General features: G+C 43.3%; 1 protein-coding gene across 4 annotated transcripts in view; it reads right to left on the minus strand.

The window, feature by feature from the left end:
• SAMHD1 (SAM and HD domain containing deoxynucleoside triphosphate triphosphohydrolase 1) overlaps positions 1 to 7,025 on the minus strand; it is a 55,619-nt gene extending 48,594 nt beyond the window's left edge. For all 4 annotated transcript variants that reach the window (XR_015249449.1, XR_015249450.1, XM_086702144.1 and 1 more), the window contains exons 1-2: positions 6,818 to 7,025; positions 3,195 to 3,261 (exon numbers count right to left, since the gene is read on the minus strand). Coding sequence is in view for 2 of the 4 variants with exons in the window: in XM_086702144.1 (XP_086558270.1) it covers positions 3,195 to 3,261; positions 6,818 to 7,025 (275 nt within the window). In the remaining 2 variants the exon portion in view is untranslated. The remainder of the gene's footprint in view (positions 1 to 3,194; positions 3,262 to 6,817) is intronic.
• Positions 7,026 to 16,311: the final 9,286 nt, after the last annotated feature.

Consider the following 16,311-nt stretch of genomic DNA (forward strand, 5'->3'; position numbering starts at 1 on the left):
TGACAGCTCATGACCTGGGTCAAAGTCAGATGCTTAACCAACTAAGCCACCCTAGAAAAACCTTTTAAACTGGGGCTCCTGGATGGCTCAGTTGGTTGAGTGCTGACTTCTGCTCAAGTCATGATCTTGCAGTTCATGAGTTCAGGCCCTGTATTGTGCTCTGTGATGACAGCTCGGAGCCTGGAGCCTGCTTCAGATTCTGTGTCTCCCTCTCTCTCAGCCCTCCCCTGCTCTCATTCTGTGTCTCTCTCTGTCAAAAATTAAAACAAACCAAAAAGAAAACATCTTTTCAATCAACAGTTGATCATAAACTTGAGAAAATTTCAGTACTTTTCTAAACTGGACTTCCTCTTAGAAAGCAGAATCTAAGACAAGACCTTATGTACAGGTAATTTATTTTTAAGATGTGAATCCTAGGAAAGGTAAAACAGGAAAGGATGGAAAAACAGTACTAGGTTATATTAATAAATTGGCTGAACTACTACCACTGTGAACAACTTTGCCTAATCTCACTGGGATCTTCAAAGGCAGCTCTAGCCAGCAGAATTTTGCTAAGATAGAAATGTTCTGTGTCTTCCCTGTCCAACATGGTAGCCACTAGCCATAAGTAGCTATTGAGCACTTGAAATATGGCTAGGTAAGGAACTGAAACTTTAATTTTAATTAATTTAAACATGTAACTAGCAGCTGCTGTATAGGAACACACAGCCCTGAAAAGTCCTGCAGAATATACCTCAGAGTTACACGGTGGGCACAACCAGATAATGTTCATTTGAAATTCTGTTTTGTTCACTCATGTCTCCAAAGTTCCTAGAAGAATTCCTAACATGTAGTGGGCCCTCCATAAATATTTGTTGAATAAATTGGTAGTATTTGGGTCCACAAAATATATGGTTCTCTTTAAAAGCAAGACTATTAGAATAAATGCAATTCAATTAAAATAGTAAGCAACTAGGGGTGCCTGGGTGGCTCAGTCAGTTGAGCGTCCGACTTTGGCTCAGGTCATGATCTCACGGTCCGTGAGTTCGAGCCCCGCGTTGGGCTCTGTGCTGACAGCTCAGAGCCTGGAGCCTGCCTCGGATTCTGTGTCTCCCTCTCTCTCTGACCCTCCCCTGTTCATGCTCTGTCTCTCTCTGTCTCAAAAATAAATAAAAAAACATTAAAAAAAAATTTAAAATAGTAAGCAACTCAATATACCTAGAAATAAGTAGTAAGGGGGATGTTGAGGGGACTGAAACGTGATTATGAAAGAGACTCCTGATGATTCTGATCCAAAGGACATTTATTAAAATTCAAGTAAATGTCCTAAGGTGATCTTTTCTCACAATCTGCTTCTATTATCAACTACTAAACAACAGTGTATGAAGTAAGTGTATGAAGTAATTGTTTTGATTCTTTGGTTACTGTTACCACAAACAACACTTAGCCAAGTGGGACTCCAGAAGAAAAAATACCTTATTTTACCACTGTTGCCAATTCTCAAAAAAAAAAAAAAAAAAAATCTCCATTTTAAGTAATATTTAAATATTTGTTTCTCAACTGTGATCTTTAAAGTGGATCCACACTAATCTAGCCCCTACAACCTCCAGCCTTACATAGGGATCTCTACATATATATATATATATATATATATATATATATATATATATATATATATATATATAATTTATTATTTTTCTTTTTATTAAAAAAAATTTTTTTTCAACGTTTTATTTATTTTTGGGACAGAGAGAGACAGAGCATGAACGGGGGAGGGGCAGAGAGAGAGGGAGACACAGAATCGGAAACAGGCTCCAGGCTCCGAGCCATCAGCCCAGAGCCTGACGCGGGGCTCGAACTCACAGACCGCGAGATCGTGACCTGGCTGAAGTCGGACGCTTAACCGACTGCGCCACCCAGGCGCCCCATATATATAATTTATTTTTTTTTAAATTTTTTTTTTCAAAGTTTATTTATTTTTGGGACAGAGAGAGACAGAGCATGAACGGGGGAGGGGCAGAGAGAGAGGGAGACACAGAATCGGAAACAGGCTCCAGGCTCCGAGCCATCAGCCCAGAGCCTGACGCGGGGCTCGAACTCACAGACCGCGAGATCGTGACCTGGCTGAAGTCGGACGCTTAACCGACTGCGCCACCCAGGCGCCCCATATATATAATTTATTTTTTAAAAAAATTTTTTTTTCAAAGTTTATTTATTTTTGGGACAGAGAGAGACAGAGCATGAACGGGGGAGGGGCAGAGAGAGAGGGAGACACAGAATTGGAAACAGGCTCCAGGCTCTGAGCCATCAGCCCAGAGCCTGACGCGGGGCTCGAACTCACGGACCGCGAGATCGTGACCTGGCTGAAGTCGGACGCTTAACTGACTGTGCCACCCAGGCGCCCCATATATATAATTTATTATTAAGGGCCAATGTGTTAATCACTTTATATACACTGTCTCATTATTATTTTCCATTTCACAGGTGCAGAAACTGAAAGGTTAAATTACTTGTCTCAAATCACACAACCAAAAAAGGAACAAACTACTTTGGATCGTGTCTTTAAATCTAATACCAAGTATACATTCCAGTCTTAAGACAGCTTTAGGAAGACCTAAAAATATGTTCAAGGTAAGGTTGTAGCCTTGATTTTTCTTGCCAACATTGCCCCCCTATTAGTCCTTACGTATTTTATGGTGTGTATAATCCACTTATTCTGAACTTGAGAGTAAAAAGTTGGTCACTGCAAACTTCATGAAGGCTTGTCAGCAAAATTTTTTAAAGTAGGAATCATTAGTAATATTAAACACAGGATTTGCACAGCAAAAACAGACACAATTATGTTGGGATTCAGTTTTAAAACACTTTGTAGGTTTATTTATTTTAAAGTTAATTTATTTATTTTTCGAGAGACAGAGACAACACAAGTGGGGGAGGAGCAGAGAGAGAGGGAGAGAAAGAGAATCCCAAGTAGGGTCTGCACTGCCAGCACAGAGCCCGGTGCGGGGCTTGAACCCACAAAGCCATAAGGTCAGGAGCTGAGCCGAAACCGACAGTCAGACACTTAACCGACTAAGCCACTCAGGCACCCCAACACTTTGTAGATCTAAAATGAGGACAGTTAAGATAGATCAGTGTCATGGGCTTTGTCCCTCAGAGGTGAATAAAAAGGTCAGAAGTATGCTTGGCTACAAGTTGAATTTTATCATTCTTACCTTATTCCAAGACTTTCAAGATCAGACTCATTAAGATGGAGCAGTATTGAACCTGTGATTTTATTTCCTTTAGAAGAAAAGGGAGAAAAAAAGATGAATGGTTTCAACAATTATACCATATGCTTTTTTGTTTCTTTTAATTTGGATTCACCAGATTTACCCAAATCAACATTTACTAAACCACCCACTACAGGTAATGGACTGTGTAAAAACCACTTTCATTTGCCACTTGGAAAGTCTTTTTCTCCACATGGGGCTCAAACCCACAACCCCCAGACCAAAAGTCACATATCCTACAGACTGAGCCAGTCAGGCACCCCTCTCAATTGGACAGTCTTCATTTTAATTAGATAACTACACTGACAGGCTATTTTTGATAAATCAAGTAAAAACTTTTAAATTATTTGAATGACTTATTTGTGAGGAAGTCCAGCAGCAAAACCAGTGGCTTCCTTCTAAAATAGGTGAGGTTTGGCATGGGGGGAGGAAAGGAAACTTAAATCTATTGTTCTTAGAATAGTCAGGTCAAAACCATAGCCTGAAGGGTGCCAAGTGTTGATTGAGTTCTAAAACCTCCAAGGAGGGGCTTGACTCCCGGATCTTGGAGATGTGAGTTTGAGCCCCACACTGGGTGTACAAATTACTTAAACAATAAAAGACTTAAAAAAAAAAAAACCTCCAAGAAAAGCACATAATACTGTGTTTTGAAATATATATACGTTTATTTTTCTTTCTCTCACTATATAATTAATTTTACTCCTTCCTGACCTCAGATTCCACAATTCTGGACTATGTTCAAACAAACAAAAATCTTTTTTTTTTTTTAAGTTTATTTATTTTGAGAGAGGAAGAGCACTCATGAGTAGGGGAGGGTCAGAGAGAGAGAGAGAGAGAGAGGGAGGGAGAATCCCAAGCACGCTCCACACTAACAGCCTGACTCAGGGCTCAACCCCACCCTTGATGATCTTTGATGAGAACACTTGTTGAGGTATAGCTGGCATGAATTCTGGAGCCCAAAGACAAAATCTTAACATTCAGTTCTGCTTTTTTTCCAGTTGTATGACCTTTAGAAAGTTACTTAACATCTTTAGACCTCAAACACATCATCTGTAAACAAAACAGGGATCACAGCCTCTAAATTTCAGGGCTTCAGGGGGCCTGGGTGGCTCAGTCAGTTAAGCATCTGACTTTGGCTCAGGTCATGATCTCGAGGTCTGTGAGTTGGAGCCCCATGTCAGGCTCTGTGCTGACAGCTCAGAGCCTGGAGCCTGCTTCAGATTCTGTGTCTCCTCTCTCCGCCCCACCCCACTCGTGCTCTGTATCTCTCTCTCTCTCTCAAAAAAAATATTAAAAATAAATAAATAAATTAATTAATTAATTAATTTCAGGGTTCCTGTGAGACTGTATTCCATAATGAGGAGAGGGACCCAATACCTTGTTTTGCCAAATAAAAGCAAACCCAGACTAAGACAGGGATTAGAAAGGAAGACTATTACAACAGGGAGAATGTTGTGACCTCAGAAATCTCCAAGTGGTTCAAAATGAAACAGAAAAAAGTGTTGCTGTTTTTTTTCATAGGGTAAAGGAAGTGATCCCAGTGGGGTCTGACAGGACAGTATCCTGCTATGCTCAGCTGGTTACTGGAGAGGCTGATGATGGGGCATTCCACTTTTTTAGTGCTTGTTCAGGTTTGGGGACAAGCAAGATTTCAGGGCCTTCTAGGAGAGAGAGAAGGCTGACTAAAGTTTTGGTCAAGACAAAGCAGACGGTTAAGAAATGAGCATTTGTTGCGGCACCTGGCTGGCTCAGTCAGCAGAGCATTGGACTCTGGATCTCAGGGTTGTAAGTTCGAGCCCCATCCTCGGTGTACAGATTACTTAAAAATAAAAAATCTTAAAAAAAAGAAAAAAGAGGGGCACCTGGGTGGCTCAGTCGGTTAAGCGGCCGACTTCGGCTCAGGTCATGATCTCGCGATCTTGTGAGTTCGAGCCCCGCGTCGGGCTCTGTGCTGACAGCTCACAGCCTGGAGCCTGTTTCAGATTCTGTGTCTCCCTCTCTCTCTGACCCTCCCCCGTTCATGCTCTGTCTCTCTGTCTCAAAAATAAATAAATGTTTAAAAAAAAATTTAAAAAGAAAAAAGAAAGAAAAAAGAAATGAGCAATTGTGAATGTAAGGTCAGTTTTTACCAATTAAAGCAAGTAGTGAGTTCTGCTAGCATTTGACTGTAGGTTCAAGAGATCATTCTGAAGGTTGATGACTTAATCTACAGAACACCAAAAACAAAAACAAAAACAAAATCTATAGAACACCACTGAAAGAGAAAGCCAACAACATAGTCCATCATATTTTGGAGACAGAAAATATAAAACTACTTCATCCCCACCTAGTTGCTATTCAGAGAAAACTTCTGAGTGCAGGCCAACCAAAGGGGGGGAGGAGAAAAAAGTACCATTTCCCACACCATCAAGCTGTTTTTTAAGTCTTCAAACACTAAGTCCCTCCGACCCTAGACAAACAGGACTCCACCCTATAACTGCAAAAATTTATTAAACTTACAAATGGGTAAGACAGAGAGAGGTTAAGCTTCCCATCCGTTAGGGCAAGTTTAGATCTCAACTGGATGGATGCTTGAACTGGAGCCAGTTGCTTAAAACTCACAACCCACACATTTGCCCCATGTGATGTGGCCAAGTTGTGGGCTGCTGGGAGTCCGGTGGTCAGCTCAGCACTCCCAGTGTCATTCAGATTTAACTAGGCAAACTGATTTTGGAGACCAAAACAGAATCATTACCAAGCTCTACAAGGGTGGTCAACCAACATGCACTGAGCCCTGCTGGCATGCTACGGTAAGGCAATGGGGATGCAGGGATTCACAGAGCATGTGCCCTCCCCCTTAGGAAAACCCCGAGTTGAGGGGCCAAGGGAGGAAACTTAAACTTGAAAGCAAAACACACTCCAAGTGCTCAAGGAGCTGCAGGAGCACAGAGGGGGTCTCCCGAGCCCCGCGAGTCTGAATGACAGCGCCCCTCCGACTACGGTCTGGGGAAAACGTTCTTCTAAGTCACAACAGGGACCGGAGTCTCGCCTGCCCCGCGCTGGGGTGACCAGTTCCCGAAGAAACCCACCAGCCTCACACCAGGTGCCTCACCCAAGTTCACAATCCTCAAAGTCGGCTTCCCCCCCTGCGGGTCCCCAGCCCCAGACGCCCCATTTCTCCTCCCTCCATCTCCGGGGGTCACTCCTGGGCGCCCCTTCTGGCATCTCTCGTCCCCGTCTCAGGCCCCGGTTCTGGAGGACTCTCCGCCTCAGGTCGTCCCCTCACTCCCCCCCCCCCACCCCCAACACCTCGGCACCCCCGCCTCGGGTCTACCCCTTCTTGTACCTTCCCCGCTGCAGGCCCCCTGCTCAGAGGGGCTCTCCGCCTCAGCTCATCTGCGGCTCGGCGCCCCACACCCCCCGCCTCAGGTCCACCCCTTTCGTATCTCCCCGCGCAGGTCTCGCTTCTCCGCTTCGGGTCCTCTCTGAGGCCCCCAGCTCACTGCCTCGGCGTGCCCTCCCCTCAGGCCCGCGGTCCCCGCCTCGGGTCGCGGTCCCCCGGCCCCGCAGCCCTGCAGCCCTGCTACCTCGGAAGCGTTCCAGCAGTCCGGGATCACTGAAGCCACTGCGCTTTAGGAAGCAGCACACCTGCTCCGGGCCCCAGGTCTGGTGGTCGCGGTGGAGTTTGGGGCCCGGGGAGCTCTCTGCCGCCGCGGAAGGGATGTTTGGCGGGGTTCTCGGGCTGCCATCGCGTCGGGGCCGTTTGAAGGGCTGGTCCGAGTCCGCTCCCTGCATGGCAACAACCAGCGCCCTGCACAGCACAGTCAAGAACCGCGGCGCTGGGACCGCACGCAAGCGCACTGACTGCCGGTCGGTGGGGACGAGTCCGCTCGGCACTGCCAGCCTACTGGCCTCCCGCGCAGGCGCACTGGTACTCAGACCTTGTGGCCGGGCAGCCCAGCCACTTCAGCCACCGGGCCCCCCTTGCGCAGGCGCAATGACAGCCCACTGGTCCTCAACAGGTCGGGAAGTTTATCGAAAGAGGCCGACTAGACGCAGAGCCGAGGAAGTGCTAATACGGGCGAGGTGAGGAAAGAGTGTATCTAGGACCCGTGGAAGCCCCGCCAAAGCCCGGAGCGCGGGCTCCTCTGGTGAATTGCGGGTGTCTTCTTCCAAATGAATATCCCAGGCATACCCTTGGCCGTGTTTCATATGCCCCAAACTTAAACCTAAAAGGCCATCATCAGGCGGCCGGCGTCTTCCCAATTGAGAGACCAATGGGCAAGAAGCTGAACTGGAAGACCCTAGAATGATTTCAGATCTGATATGAAGGTAGTCTTCTTGCATTTCACAAGCTCTACGGTATCGCTGGGCAGTTAGGGGGCCCTGGGGGTGCCTAGCCATGAACTCTTATCTTCAGGTTTCCAAACAGAAGCAGACTTCAAATTTCTCTCTAAAAGAATCCTCAACCCCTCTCTCCAGCCCAACTCCCTGCCCAGAGAAAAGGAAGTGGTCATCCCGATTACTTTTAAACAAAATTCACCTGAGTAGATTTGAAGATCTAATTGGCTTTATTCAATGATTCATGAATAGGATAACATCCTATCTAGTAAGGAGAAAGGAACTGTACAAAATGGAAGATTTTTAAAGACAGAAAGGGTGTAAGACAAGGAAGTCATGACAAAAGAAAGGATTGTTTTAGGCAGAGTCACCCAGCTGTGGGGGGAAGGCAGGGGTCTACCAGGCCACTAACTCACTAGTGCTAGCCAAGAAATACCAGACTGACCTGTTAAAGGTCACAGTTCAGGGAAAGGCTGAAACTGCAATTGGGTTAGACACTAAGTCTTGGTTTGCTGATGTGGGGCCTCACACGGGTGATTTCATTTTGGACCTGTTTCTTTTTCAACATCACTTAAAACTTATCTTCAAGGACTTTTTTTTTTTTTTTTTAAACGTTTATTTATTTTTTTGGGACAGAGAGAGACAGAGCATGAACGGGGGAGGGGCAGAGAGAGAGGGAGACACAGAATCAGAAACAGGCTCCAGGCTCTGAGCCATCAGCCCAGAGCCTGACGCGGGGCTCGAACTCACGGACCGCGAGATCGTGACCTGGCTGAAGTCGGACGCTTAACCGACTGCACCACCCAGGTGCCCCTATCTTCAAGGACTTTTAACACCTGGTCGTAACAGCCTGTAAAAATGGGAGGCATGCCCCCATCAATTTAGTCACTCGGGGGGAGGACCAAACTTCCCTGTAAATCCTAGTTCATGCAATTAACTAGTAAAAAGACTACTGCTACCACCACTGAAGCCATTACACCTCTCCATCCACCCAGCCATAGACCCATCTAGGGGATAAAGAGTGTATGAGGCAGATTATCATCAAGCATTATGAACTAGTGGTCTGGTAGAGAGCAAAATATTACTAGCATACACTTAGAGCTTTACTGTGGTGCCAGGCATTTTCCTAAGGGTTTTACAAATATTAATTCATTTATGTATCGCAACCACCTCAGGGTGTAAGAAACTAAGATACAGAGAAATAAGTAAATAATTTGCCTGTGGTCACACAGCTAGTAAGTGATAAAGCCTGGATTCAAACCCAGGCAATCTAGCTTGGCTCCAAAGTCACTTGCTAACCTGCTTGTTAATGGGAATTTTGACATAGAATTATATCAGGTAACTCAAAATTTTCAATTGCTCCTTTGTCCCACAGAGCCATGGTGAAAAGTATAGAGAGGGGTACTTGCCCTCTGTCTGCCTAAAAGAGCCAGGCTCAGCAAAACATGCCCTTAAGCCCCAGAATAATTTGAGATGAGATGAGAGAGTTGCCAAGACTTGTGAAACCAAAACAAAGGGGTGAAAGAGACAACAAATAGCACATGAATGAAAGCCTTATATTTCAAGTTGGAAATGGCTGGCTTAAAAACTTGTATTTTTTAGACTTATGGGAAAATCTGCCCTGACAGCAAGGTTTCTTTGGCAGTAGAAGGTGATATAAGCAGGGTTTTAAGTTTAACCAACTGGGTTTGTTCAAAGCAACTGCTTTTGAGAACTTTAATTTTCTATTTGTCTGTGTTTGTTAAAGAGTGTAATTTAATTCCATATTTAGTATTTCCTCTACTTTCTAGGGGCCCTAGATCTTGTGCAAGATGGTTGGTTACTTGCTCAAGGTCACATGGCTGGTAAGTGACAGAATTGAGATTTTAAGCTGACTCCCAAACTTTGGTGCTTTTTGGTTTGCCGAATAGAGTTAACTCTATTTACAGTTCTGGTGATCTTGTTCCTTCTATCTTTCCACAACTTGGGAACAGTTACCTACTTGACATAGGCCCTGTGCTCTGGTCATATTAAAGGAGATGACTGCTCAGACTCACCTCTGATTTCTCACTCACCATAGTTAGGACTAGAAAAAAAAGGTGATTTCAAGCCCATTGCTTAATGACCTTGAATATCTCCAGCAATTTTTCTCAGCCCTTCCCTAGCTACCTTCCGCCTACCCAGCTGAGCTGGGCAATTTTATTTCTGTCAGCATTAACCTTGCGGTTTTTATCTCTCCGCAGCTTCCTCTTCAACCAGTGCTGCTGGTTCTCAATGCCAGCTGTCATCACTGTTTTACTTCCTCTCCACCCTTTGTGGAACCTAGCCTTCTCAAGACTTCTTTCTTTCTTTCTTTCTTTTTTTTTTTTTTTTTAGTATTTTCCCCAAATCCCAAAGCCAAGCCAAAATTCTTTTTTTTAACTTAATTTTATTTTGAAAAATTTTTATTTTTTAAGTAATCTCTATACCCAAGCCAGGAGGAAAGGAGATAAGTTTATTGAACAGTGTAAGTGATGGAGTATAGCAGACAGTGTCTGAAAGACTTGGAAAAGTGAGTCTCCCTGTTGCTTGGGGTTAGGGGTTTATATTGGAAAGGGGTCCAGGGTACGTGTTCCTTCAGGAAGGCAAGGTAGGGTCAGATCAAAGGTAAGTGTCAGGTGAACAATAGGTGTTACCCTATAAATCACCAAAGGTGGGGATTACTGATGACAGTGTTGATGGAGGTTTGTTCGCTGGAAGCTAATGTCCTGGAACATGTTTGGGATCCAGTTCTTTTTGGATGTTACCTGATCCAGGTGTTTGAGGGCCTAGGATGAACTTAGAGAATGATTAACTTTCTTGTCTTCCCTTCGAGTGGGAACATAGCTTCTTTGTTCTTTGAACAGAGCTGGAAGTGGGGCATGAATTCACAAATCTAAGTTTTGTGACCTGAGCCACCCAGGCATTCCTAAACTTAAAAAAAATAATAAAATAAAATAGAATCCCTTCAGTTTCCGTGTGTCAATCCTTTCACATGTTTACCTTTACTTCCCCATATATGAACTGTTCCTAGGCTCAACAAAGCAACAAAGCTCAACAAAGCTAAGGTAGCTTTCTTTGGGAACAACCCCTGCCTTCTTTTTGGGCTGCCCTTCTGATAGTAAAGCTTTGTTTCAAAACTCGTGTCTCAGATACTGGCTTACTGTGCATCAGGTACATGGACAGGTTTCCCTCTGGTAACATCTCCTTCCCTGTGCACACACAACAGAAAGACCACGTGAGGACACAGCAAGAACATGGCTGTCTAGAAGCCAGGAAGAGAGGTCTTACCAGAAACCAATTGTGCTGGCACCTCGATCTTGGACTTCCAGCCTCCAGAAGTGTGAGAAACTAAACTTCTGTTATATTTAAGCCACCGTCTGTGGTATTTTGTTACGGCAGTCCTAGCAGACTAATACATATGACCAACATGTTTGTACTATGTCCACTCCTGAGTTGATGGCCTAAGGTTGGACATTTTGACTTTGTGGTTGCCAATCTTTGGGTCCCAGGCTTCTTGGTTATTATGCAAAATAAAGTCACATGGGGGCGCCTGGATGGCTCAGTCGGTGAAGCATCTGACTTTGGCTCAGGTCATGATCTTACAGTTTGTGGGTTTGAGCCCTGTGTCGGGCTCTGTGCTGACAGCTCAGAGCCTGGAGCCTGCTTCAGATTCTGTGTCTCCCTCTCTCTCTGCTCCTCCCCAACTAGCGCTCTGTCTCTCTCTCAAAAATAAAGATAAAAAAAAATAAATAAAGTCACATGTATTTGTCTATTTCTCTACTCTTAAGGGTGCTGTCATTAGTAACAAAACACATAATGATTCAAGTATTAAGGAAGGCTTTGTTCATTTTTTTTTACATTCCTTCCCCAAGTTAAATATCTTGTTTACATTGTGATCCTTCTCACTTAAAAACTCGACCCTTGGGGTGCCTGGGTGGCTCACTCAGTTAAGGGTCCAACTCTTTGATTTCAGCTCAGGTTGTGATCTCACATTTCATGAGATCCAGCCCCATGTTGGGCTCTTCTCTAGGCATTTGTATTCTTGGGACTTGTTCTGGAGGGTGGGTGTCTCTATTATCAACAAGGATAAGGGTTTCAGGATTTCTATAAAGGTGGGACTTAAAGCCTGTAACTTGGGTGAGATTGGAGTTACACATGCATAACAAGCATACTGAACTTACCTATATTGTGAGTTAAAGTGGACCAATAACCATAGTGTTTAAGATGCTCTTATTCACTTTTTACAGGACTGAGAAAAGCCTCTATCCCTAGGAAAGAGAAGTACCACATACATTTGAAGTGGTTGCCAGAGAGGCGCCTGGCTGGCTCAGTCGGTGGAGAATTCCACTCTTGATCTCAGGGTGGTGACTTCCAGCCCCACCTTGGGCATGGGCATACAGCTTACTTTATTATATTTTTTATTAAAAAATTGTTTTGTTTTTACATTTATTTATTTTTGAGAGACAGAGTATGATTGGGGAGGGGCAGAGAGAAAGGGAGACAGAATCTGAAGCAGCCTCCAGGCTCTGAGCTGCCAGCACAGAGCCCGATGCGGGGCTCGAACCCACAAACTGTGAGATCATGACCTGAGCTGAAGTCAGACACTTTAAGCGACTGAGCCACCCAGGCACCCCCATACAGCTTACTTTAATAATAATAATTAAAAAAAAAAAGTGAAGCAGCTGCAGGAAAGTGAACTTTCCCTTACCCAGTCCTCTCTGAGTATTGCGGGGGGGGGACTGGCACCAGATTCTGAGGAGGACAGCAGTGTTCCTTGGTGAAAAGACCCTTTTCCTTGGGAAAGTAGCTAAGGGGGCACTGAATCTTCAGGGTGTTGGTGGAAGCTGGTGCTAAGGCTTCCAAAGTGGGAAGTTTAGGGAAGACACAGTAAAGGTGAAGCATTTGGGGTTTGCAGGAGGCACTGGGAGACAGGGTTTAGAAGAAAATTGAGTGAAGGGAGAAGATTGTCATTGGAGGTCATTACCACAACCGCCCCTGCCCAACACTTTTGTTATCTGGGAATCTTTCAACAGGCAGAGTTCCTTCTGTGGGAACTGGGAGTGTGAGGATGTGCTCTCAAATGTAAACAGACAGTTTTCCAGAGCAAAGGAAGAAATGAAACTTAAGAGTACAGACTTCCCAGAATACAGGGGATCCTTACGTGAATCTGAGTCACTCAAGACTAATACTGAAAGACATTGTATATCATACAGATTAAAAATTAGGCTGCAATCGAAAGACAGATGAATGGATAAAGAAAATGTATATACTTGTAGTGGAATACTACTGAACCTTAAAAGAAGGAAATTCTGACATGCTACAACGTGAATGAACCTTGAGGACATTATGTTCATGTCACAAAAAGACAAATACTTTATGATGTGGGAAACAAAGGCAAAAGAAAAAATTAAATTTCCTTACTACCTACAGCCCATTGACAAGTCCTTCAAACAGGCGGAATGAACTCCTCTGAGAGCTCAGCTCCCTCAGTGTTGACACTTTGCTAAGGGCAAAAGGCAATCTTATCTCAACATTATCCTGACCCTCCAGGATCCTGTGAGTCTAGTTTAAACATATAAAAATTCTGGGGCGTCTGGGCGGCTCAGTCGATTAAGCGTCCAACTCAGGTTTCAGCTCAGGTTATGCATGTTCTCCTGGGTTCATGAATCCGAGCCCTGCGTTGGGCTCTGTGCTGACAGTGTGGAGCCTACTTGGGATTCTTTCTCTCTCCCTCTTTCTCTGCCCTTCCCCCACTCGCACTGTCTCTCTCAAAATAAATAAACTTAAAAAAATAATAAACATATAAAAATTTCCTTGGAAACTTCCTTTATCTCTAACCCCTCAAACATAGGTTAGCAGTCATCCTCCAAGCATATGGCTCACTGATATACATCTGAAGGGTCTCATGACTGAGGATTTACTACACAGTAATTTTTCATTGACCTTTTCCTAACAATAGCTAGCCTCCTCAGGGTCCTGGAAACCTTGTTTCCCAAATTCCTTGGAGGCTTGTGCTTTCCCTAACCCTCTCCCAACTTGAAAATATATAATCAGTCACCCATCACAACCCCAGTGCAGCTCTTTCTGTCAACGAGTCTGGACCCGTGTTTTAATAAAACCACCTTTTTATTTTTAGAAAGAGAAAGTGAGATTGTGAGCAGGGGAGAGGGGCAGAGGGAGGGACAGAGAATCTTAAGCAGGCTCTACACTCAGCAAGGAGCCTGGCGAGGGGCTTGATCCCATGACCTTGATATCATGACCTGAGCTGAAATCAAGAGTTGGGTGCTCAACTGACTGAGCTACCCAGGCACCCCAATAAAACCACCTTTTTGCACTGAAGACATCTCAAGAATTCTTTCTTGACCATTTGCTCCGAATGCCAACATTTCCACATCAATTCCACTTATATGTAATGTGGTATCTGGAGTAGTCTAACTAATAGAAATTAGAATGGTGGTTTCCAAGAACCAGGGAGAGGAGAAAAGGAAAGTTGTTTAATGGGTATAGTTTCGGTTTTGCAAGATGAAAAATTCTGAAGATTGATTGCACAACAATAGGAATGTCCCTTTTTTTTTTTTTTTTTTTAAAGTAAGCTCTATTTCCAACATGGGGCTTAACTCACAACCCAGAGATCAAGAGTCACATGCTCTACCAACTTAGCCAGCCAGCCACTGCCTTTAATTTCCAATTTTGTACAAAAGTTTTATTATAGGATTTTACGAGAATTGAGCCTGGCACATAGAAAATGCTCCATACATATGAGTTATCATTATTATAAAAAGCATCCCTAAGCCTCCTTCTTCATTAATTCAACAAATGTCAATATCATACTTTCTTTAATGCATCATTCCACACTTTGGGGAAACCACAGGGAAAAAGTACTACCTACATGGAGCTTATACACACTTGAAGTTTATATATTCAACTATATGCACTTACTAAATTACTAGTGGTAGATTCAGATAACACGAGTAGATCATAAGTTCTGGGGAAAAAAAAAAAAGAAACCAAAAGTACAGGAAAGGCTGGTTGGTCTAGGAAGTGCTGTGCTTTGGCATGGGAACAGAGACCCAAGTGAAGGGAGCCTATGTGGTACTCCATTATATGATAAGTATCTTTAGTATTTTAATAACCTTGTATCATAATGTTACAAATAATGCCTGATTAACTTTGCAAACATTAGACTCACCAAACAAAATTTATACCAAGTTCTTTTTTTTTTTGCTTGTTGATTTGTTGCTATGTATTTTTTACTTAAAAAAAAACTTTTTTTAATGTTTATTTATTTATTTTTATTATTTTTTATTTATTATTTTTTAAAATATGAAATGTATTGTCAAATTGGTTTCCATACAACAGCCAGTGCTCATCCCAACAGGTGCCCTCCTCAATGCCCATCACCCACTTTCCCCTCCCTCCCACCCCCCATCAACCCTCAGTTCTAATATTTGAAACACATTCAAACAAAAAACCTCCCAAACACCCTTTTAATCTTTTCTTGTTTGATGATAAAATAACGTAAATGATGATACATCCATACATTGGAACATAACCATTAGGATTGTTACAGAAGGGGAGCCTGAGTGAGTCAGTTAAACGTTCAATTCTTGGTTTCGGCTCAGGTCATGACCTCTGGGTCCTGGGACAGAGCCCCACATCCGGCTCCATGCTGGGTGTGGAGCCTGCTTAAGATTCTCTCTCTCTCTCTTTCCTCTGCCTGTCGTTTCTTGGGTGCCCGGGCTTGGGCACTCTGTCTCTCTCTCTCTCTCTCTCTCTTTTTTTTTTTTTTTTTGAGAGAGAGAGAGAGAGAGAGGGAGAAAGAATTGTTGGAGCGTCTGGATGGCTCAGTTGGTTGAATCAGACTCTTGATTTCGGCTCAGGTCATGATCTCACGGTTTGTGAGTTTGAGCCCCACATTGGGCTCTGTGCTGACAGCAGGGAGACTGTTTGGGATTCTCTCTCTCCCTCTCTCTCTGCCCCTCCCCCACTCATGTGTGCGTGTGCTATCTCTCTCTCTCTCTCAAAATAAATAAACAAACTTTTAAAAAACAAAAGAAAAAGAATCATCTCGGGGCATAATTTAGACATTACAATGATAAATCTGCCATAGTATGTGATATAAATGGATATATGATCCATTTCTTACTAAAAAAAATACATAATATATGTATTGAAAAAAGTCTACAAGATTCACATCAAGAGGTGGCCAGAATGTGGAGCAAGTGGAACTCTTTTTTTTTTGTTTTAAGATTTTTTTCTTTTTTAGGTAATCTCTACACTGTATGTGGGGCTTGAACCCACAACGCCAAGATCAAGAGTTGCACTCTACCGACTAAGCCAGTTAGGCACCCCACAAATGGAACCCTTATACACTGCTGGTGAGAATTCAAAATGGTCTACTTTGAAAAAGGACATGTCATTACCTTATGAAGTTAAACATATATTTGCCATTTGACCCAGCAATCCAATTCATAAAATAATAAAAGAAATAAAAATATAAGTACAAAGACTTGAATGCAGATATTCATAATTATTAATAACACAAAACTAGAAACAACCCAAATGTCCATCAACTGGCAAATAGATAAATGAATTGTGGTATATGTATAATCTGGTAAATAACAAAATCAACCAAGTAAATTTAAAGATTTAACTGGATTTATTAAATGATTCATGAATCAGGCAGCACCCCATCTAGCAAAAGAGGTGCTCCATGGTGTAGTACAGAATGGAAAGGTTT

The sequence above is a fragment of the Puma concolor genome, chromosome A3, assembly GCF_028749965.1.
Source record: "Puma concolor isolate L17-30 chromosome A3, mPumCon1.1.hap2, whole genome shotgun sequence".
NCBI classification, from domain to species: domain Eukaryota; kingdom Metazoa; phylum Chordata; class Mammalia; order Carnivora; family Felidae; genus Puma; species Puma concolor.